Raw genomic sequence first — 7,908 nt, 5'->3', positions numbered from 1 at the left:
TACCACATCATGTGTCACATGTCTATCTATTTATGTAAGCAAACAAACATCTCATAATCTAAAGAATACCACTTCATGTCTCACATGTCCATCAATTTATATAGGCAAACAATTCATAATCCTCCAAAGCATACCACATCATGTGTCACACGTCCATCTATTTATATAAAGAAACACACATTTCATAATCCAAAGCATACCACATCATGTGCCACTTATCTCTCTATTTATATAAACAAACGCACATCTCATAATCCAAAGCATACCACATTATGTGCCACCTATACATCTAAGCAAACAAACATATCATAATCCAAAGCATATCACATCACGTATCACATGTTCATCTGTTTAAATAAGCAAACAAAGATCATACTTCAAATAATACCACATCATGTGTCAGCTATTTATCTATTTATATAAGCAAACACACATTTTACATGTCCTTCTATTTATGTAGGCAAACACACAATTTATAATCCTCAAGATCCATAGCATACCACATCATGTGTCACATGTTAAGTTAAAGGTAAAGTACCAATGATGTCCAACTATTTCTATAAGCAAACAAACATCTCATAAACCAAAGCATACCCCATTATGTGCCAACCATGCATCTATTCATATAAACAAACACATCTCATAATCCAAAGCATACCACATCATGTGCCTCCGACAGGAGGCACATGATGTGTTATTTGTTCTATGCACTTTAATATTGCAGTATCTAGTGTTCCCTGTTAAAAGCTTTCACAAATAAAGTTGTGAATGCAACACAATTTGTATGTATTTACACTTTTTGTGTAAGCTCTGGTGTATAAGAGGTTTCCATTGTAGGTTAAGGTTGTTGAGTGTTACATAAATGTTAATGTTTGTGTGTAAACAAGTGTAAAAAGGTTCATGAGTTGTCACCTGAACTCTGTAGTTAAGTGTTAGACCTCTCAGAGAGCCTCAGGAAATGTCCAACACTTAAATACAGAGATCAGGTGACAACTCAATAACCTTTTTACACCTAAACATTTAACATATAAATAATATTATTAATTAAATCATAATTAACCAAATTAATTAAGTTAAAAGCACTATAAATGGTACACTTAAATCCAAATTGATATTGTTGATTAAATCCAACGTAATTCTGTCAATAAAATTAACAAAGTGTGATTACGTTCTAATTAATGCTGTTAAATAGTGGCAATTACACAAAGTTGTAGCCTTTACATAACAATTTCACTCCTGATATATGTGACTATTGAGATTACAGCTAACAACCATGTTATGTTACACTTAATTGAGTTGTGTGGAAAAGATTGCCTTAACTTAAATTAACTTGCCTTAACTTAACTTTATCAATTAAATCCAACGTTTTATTTCTTAGAGTGTTCATTTAAGCAAACAAACATTTCATAATTCAAAGCATATCACATCATGTATGGCTTGTCCATCAATTTATATAGGCAAACATCCACCCATCCATCCATGGGTTATACAGTATACTTGTATAGCGCTTTAACACTATTTCCACATTCACCCATTCACACACTGATGGCGGGAACTGCCATGCAAGGTGCTAACCACGACCCATCAGGAGCAAGGGTGAAGTGTCTTGCTCAAGGACACAACGGACGTGACTAGGTTGGAGAAGCTGGGGATCGAACCAGGAACCATCAGGTTGCTGGCACGTCCACTCTCCTAACTGCGCCACACTGTCCCCTTACCATCCATCCATCCATCCACACATTTTCTACGGTTTGTATATAATCCAAAGCATTTACCACATTATGTGCCACCTATTCTTTTATTCATATAAACAAACGGACATCTCATAATCCAAAGAATGGTGCTAAGAAAGATTCCCCTGAATACTTTCTAGATGCAAATATAACATTTGGCTAAATGAACAAAGTAGTTGAACGATTTATTAACTACTTCGTAAATATTGGAACAAATCCGGAACAAAGAATTACAAATGCTAATGATGGGTCAGTTAAGGATTTGAATGAGACCATAGACAGAAATCCCAACTCGATGTTTCTAAAGAATGTGACAAAAGAAAAAAGAATCCAAATTGTACAGAAATGTAAATCCAAGACTTCAACTGACTGTCACAGAATAGATATGGAAACGACAAAACGAGTTTTAGGAGAAATTTCTGAACCTCTAGCCTATAACAGCAACCTATTATTTCAAAAGGGTACATTTCCAAATAAAATAAAAATAGCAAAAGTTGTACCGATTTACAAGATTGTTGACAAACACCAGCTTACAAATTATAGACCTTTTTTCTTAATGCCACAATTTTCTAAAATCAAGGAAAAACTATTCATTCAAAAAAAAGTGGAATGTTCGCGGAAAACCAATACGAATTCCGAGCTAATATTTTAACAATAGATGGCATTAATCAAAATAACAGACGAAATTGCCAATGCAATAGATAGTACACATTATACAGCGGCAGTAATCATGGATCTAACAAAACATTTGACACAATTAATCATAATCCCAAAAAGCGGTAGAAATTGGATGGATGGATGGATCTTAATTAATAAATTAAAACAGTATGGCATCTGAGGGTTGGTATTGAAGTGGATAAGAAGCTACTTAACCAACAGAAAGCAATACGTGACGCTAAGTGAAAATACAAAGGATCAATACTGGGACCAAAATTGTTCAGTTCTTTATGTATACAAAAAAAAGCGTGTAATGTGTGTATTGGTGTATGCGTGTCTGTGTGTGTGCGCGCGCGCATCCATATGACAACATATTGCCGATTACCCTCGAAAATATGGCTTTACTGTATTTTTACATGTTTGGCAAACTTACCTTTTCAATTTGGAATGAAATTATTATGCAAACTAAAAGCATTGCGATCGCAAATTAATTGTAAAAATAGCAGTCCAGTGTAAATGTTATAGTTGTAATAGATAATAAAAAACAACTGAAGTTAGTGTAGTCATCTCAATATCAAATTGATATAGATGCTTATTTAATTACATTACACATATATTTAATATCTATATAAGTACAAGTACTTCATGTATATAATATATTCTGTATGTACACAATTGTGCATAGGCTATATACAGATTATGTGTGTGAAACAACATCTCGTAATCAAAAACAAACCACATGCACATTTTACCTATCCATCTATCTTATCTACATAAGCTAACAAACAATTTATAAACCAAAGCATACAACATTGTGTATCACATGCGTATATATCTATATAGACAACCAATTCATTTTCCAAAGCACACCACATCATGTGCCACCTATTCAACTATTTATATAAGCAAACACACATCTCATAATCCAAATAATACCACATCATGTGTCACATGTCTGTCTATCTGTATAAACAAACATACTGTATCTATCCATCCATCGGAACACCTCATGATTCAAAGCATAACAAGACATGTGCCACCTATCTGTCTGTCTATCTAAGCCAGTGGTTCTTAACCTGGATCGAACTCTAGGGGTTCGGTGAGTTGGCCTCAGGGGTTCGGCGGAGCCTCCACCATCAAGACACAACCGACTCATCTTGTAAATAAAAACTTCTCCCTATCGGCGTATTATGGATACCCCCAAACAATGTTCCCTCTAATTTTCCATATGCTTGAGCAAACGCAAAAACTCCTTGAGCATTCAGTGGAGTAACATGTGAGCGACGAGACGTGTCTGGAATTGGAGACATTTCTGTACCCATGGAACTGAAGCAAACAATTGCCACGCACTTAGATGAGCTTGCAAAGTCTCTCGACAGATTTTTCCCTACAAGAGAGTCATATTCAGCATGGGTGAGACAGCCGTTCACCTTTGCTGTTGAGACAGCAAATGTCAATGATGAATACCCCGACGAAATCATTGAAATCCAGCAGAGCCAGGTTCAACAGCAACTCTTCAGAACAACAACGCTTTCAACGTTTTGGTGTCGACAAATGGAAAAGTATCCAGTTATTGCTCAGAAAGCCCCGGAATTTTTTTATACCATTTGTTACAACATATCTTTGCGATCAATCCTTTTCGAGGATGCTGGACATAAAAACAAAGAAAAAAAACAGACTTTGCGGTGAAAATTACATGAGTGGCACTTGCCAAGGCGCATATCTGAACTGGTCTCTCAAAGGCAACAGCAGAAATAAAATGATTTGCAGGCGTGTAATTTGTTGTGAGTTCAAGCACGTATTGGTGTTGTTCTTTGAACAAGGTGATGTTCATTTTGTGCACCAGTAAAAAAAAACATATAAATTTGTTTTGAATAAAAAAATAAAAAAATAAAAAACATTTTATTTTTCACTAAAGAAGGGTTCGGTGAATGCGCATATGAAACTGGTGGGGTTCGGTACCTCCAACAAGGTTAAGAACCACTGATCTAAGCAAAGGAACAGTTAATGATCCAAAGAATACCACATCACAAGCCATTTATTCATCCATCTAACTATCTGCAGCACTTTTCAAAAGTGTAAGTCATCCCTCCCCTTGCCAAATGGATTCTGGAGGACTTACAGCAGCTTGAGAAAAATACCTTAAAAACAGCTGACATCAATTATAGTTCACTGAGAGAGGATCACAGTAACACACTCTAAGAACCAATGTAGGGACAAGCGGTAGAAAATTGATGGATGGATGTAGTATAAGGATGCTGTCCCCTTCTAGTGGCATAGAAATGAACTGCATCCCTTCATGTTGAACTGCAACAAGTGACAACACTGCATGTTTGTTGTCTGGCAGCTGCAAGGCACAGAGGAACCTCCACTGTTTCTTTGCTATCATAATGGGCCTGAACACTGCAGCTGTCAGCCGCCTCACTCAGACGTGGGAGGTAATTAAATGTATTCTAATAATTGTGTATATTATTTATTAGTAATTTCTTATCTTATTACATATTTGTTACTGCAGAAAATTCCTGGAAAATTCAAGAAGCTGTTTTCAGAGCTGGAGACCATCACGGTACTCTATATTATTGTATGTTTTTTTTTTAAAGGCAAATGAAACAAATCATTTAATATAAATGCTTCCGCAATTCAACAAATGCATATTTTTAAGCCGTTTTTGTTGAGAATCCCATCACATTTGCTTTGTTTTCACAGGATCCCTCACATAACCATAAGGCCTATAGGGACACCTTCAAGAAGATGAAGGCACCAAAGATCCCTTTTCTTCCTCTGCTGCTCAAAGGTACAGTATTCTCACCCTTCTGATGCTTCAGGAACACAAACATGAAACACCTAGGAACTAAAGATCTTTTTTTTTCTTCCAGATATCACTTTCATTCATGAAGGCAACAAGACTTTTCATGATAATTTGGTTAATTTTGAAAAACTGGTAAGTCACGGAAAAGACAAGCTGCTGCATTTAAAATACAAAGAGTACTAAATAAAGTGCTTATCCCTGCAGCACATGATAGCAAATACGGTCCGTGTCATCAGGCAGTGTCAGAAAGATCACTTGGGTCAGTATTCCGACTGTACCCAGGAAGATAAAGTGTGCTTCTGCAAAGTGATTCATTATTGAATGTTCTCTACAGGGAACAGCATCACCCAGAAGAGCAGCACAGACGTGCGTGCTTACATGGATTACCTTCATATCATCGACAATCAGCAGACCCTGTTTGAACTCTCACAGAGGCTGGAGCCTCGTACTTGAGAGGAAAGACATCTTACTGTAGCTTTTCCAACAACTCAGGGCCACAAGATTTTGCACCTGGACAATTACCAGAGGGAACTGATCAATCAGGATTCTCTTATCTATGTGACATGTTAAAACTAAAAAAAGAAATGGCAGCATTGTTTTGTTACAACATATATTTTTCTAAATGTTTACCACTGTATCACTGATCCAGATATGTTAATATTGTTTTGCTGGATTTCTCATCCAAATGGTTGCCTGTATAACACATAGGCGAAGTATACACTGCTGCTGTTGTACATATGTCCACCAGATGGTGGCGTTTAGCATGCATTATTGTTCCAGTTAGTCCATTCTAGGAAGGTTTAGTGTAAACTGCCTGGATCTACCCTCTTCATACTGCTCTTGGGATGGAAACAGGGTCCACAGATTGAGAGTTAAGAATACGAGCCAACGAGCTAAAAGCCTAAGCTGTCAGCTCATAGTCCAGAGTGACGCTTCAGGGAATAAGGTTTACCAACATACTCTCACACGGCTGCACCAGCTTCATTACACAAGCGTGCTCTGGATCGACAGTTTACAAGTCAGGAGACAAAGTGAACACAACATTAAACATGAAAAGGAAGTAAGCTATTTTTTTCACCGATCACTTTTAGTCTCTGGTTAGCTTTACAGCCAATAATTATAAAGCACAATAAATTTAACCAAAGAATATTTTAATAAATACATGATTTTGAATTAAGCATAATCCCTCCTGCTGTTTTAAATCAGTATACAATCAAAGTCTCTTTTCTTAGTGTTTATTGTGGCACAACGACTGCAGTACGTTAGATAATGTTTGACACAATTCTTGTGAGGGGAAAAAAAACAGAAAAACTTAGGATTCATCGTGGGTAAAAGGTCAAGTAAAAACATAATTCACGTTCAAATAAATGCTGCAGACAAATCAAAATAATGTAGCAGCAAGACACACTCAATCATATTATATCTTATATTCAAAACTCTTTGCAATCCATTTTTCTGCCCGTATAAAATCAGACTATGTAGCTTTATATAGACTTTCCTGAAAGAAAAGAAAGTAGGTCAACTCCAGTAAGCCTCTGGATCTATATTGGAGTATGTGGTAAAATGGTTTTATTTAAGTAAGGCACAGATAATGCAAAGTTACAGAAAATACAATAAAAACACTTTCCTAACTTATGATTTAAAGTTGTTGCTGCTGCCCTAAATCTAGATCATCTTAGGTAAAATGCAAGCGTGATATAGTAGAATGGGTATTACATTTATTTGTATAGTTTTTTATTATGACAATGGGAGAAACCCTGAGTCTGCAAACAAGGGGATTTCTATATATACTGTATTGTTAAAATAAAGTGTTTGTGCAAATGCTAGATAAAATTATTTCAGAATAATTTTTTTCTATGGTCTCCACTTATACAACTTATGATTTTGTGAGCACTGCTTTGGTTGGCGTGACATGGTAAATCGTGGATTAACCCAGTAAGCACCTAATAAAATATTTTCAATCAAAGTGAGTGTTTACTGTCAAAACATACTTTTGCATTATGGTTTTATCATGTCATATTAAGTGCTGTATAACAATGATAATTTTTTGGGGGGGTCATGCAAAACCTTACTTTGGAAATCTATTTAACTCTTAGATGACCACGTGGCGTCAGAAATAACCCCACTGGTTGCTATTCTTCAAAATCTTTCAAATGAAAAGTTGTAATATATTCATATTCCAAGTATTCCTCATAAAACCTGTTTGTGACATGATGGTATTTGCATTTGTATTTATTTTTTCATTAATTTCAAGAAATTGCAGTTTTTGTATCACGACCCCACTCTTTCACAAGTGGGGTCAAAAATTACCCAAAGCAGTTCCAATGGAACCTTTTTTGAACCTTTAATTCTTAGCAACTCTGACTGTCCAACTTACACATCTGATGTCCTCTCTCACATCTGATGCAATTGGCCATCAAACTGGCAGGAGAGAAACGTGACTAGCTGTGTTTGGTGACCATGTTGGCGGGAGAGTCACCTGAGTAGTTGTGTTTGGTGGCCATGTTGGTGGGAAAGTCAGGTGACTAGCTGTGGTTGGTGACCATGTTGGCGGGAGAGTCACCTGAGTAGTTGTGTTTGATGACCATGTTGGCGGGAGAGTCACGGGATTAGTTGTGTTTGGCGGCCATGTTGGCGGGAGAGTCAGGTGACTAGCTGTGTTTGGTGACCATGTTGGCAGGGGAGTCACGTGGCTAGCTGTGTTTGGCG

At 36.6% G+C, this 7,908-nt stretch overlaps 1 protein-coding gene across 3 annotated transcripts in view; it reads left to right on the top strand.

Moving 5' to 3' along the window:
- Nucleotides 1–7,375, top strand: part of LOC133660046 (rap guanine nucleotide exchange factor 5-like) — a 40,881-nt gene extending 33,506 nt beyond the window's left edge. For 2 of the 3 annotated variants that reach the window (XM_062063101.1, XM_062063104.1), the window contains 6 exons: nucleotides 4,738–4,828; nucleotides 4,906–4,971; nucleotides 5,097–5,184; nucleotides 5,267–5,331; nucleotides 5,404–5,458; nucleotides 5,534–7,375. In XM_062063101.1, the coding sequence (XP_061919085.1) occupies nucleotides 4,738–4,828; nucleotides 4,906–4,971; nucleotides 5,097–5,184; nucleotides 5,267–5,331; nucleotides 5,404–5,458; nucleotides 5,534–5,652 (484 nt within the window). In that variant the 3' untranslated portion in view covers nucleotides 5,653–7,375. The remainder of the gene's footprint in view (nucleotides 1–4,737; nucleotides 4,829–4,905; nucleotides 4,972–5,096; nucleotides 5,185–5,266; nucleotides 5,332–5,403; nucleotides 5,459–5,533) is intronic. The other variant, XM_062063103.1, reaches the window with a different exon arrangement.
- Nucleotides 7,376–7,908: the final 533 nt, after the last annotated feature.

This window comes from Entelurus aequoreus, linkage group LG11, assembly GCF_033978785.1.
Source record: "Entelurus aequoreus isolate RoL-2023_Sb linkage group LG11, RoL_Eaeq_v1.1, whole genome shotgun sequence".
Taxonomy (NCBI): Eukaryota; Metazoa; Chordata; class Actinopteri; order Syngnathiformes; family Syngnathidae; genus Entelurus; species Entelurus aequoreus.
The sequence above is the reverse complement of the archived record's forward strand: the minus strand, read 5'-3'. Positions and strand labels throughout refer to the sequence as shown.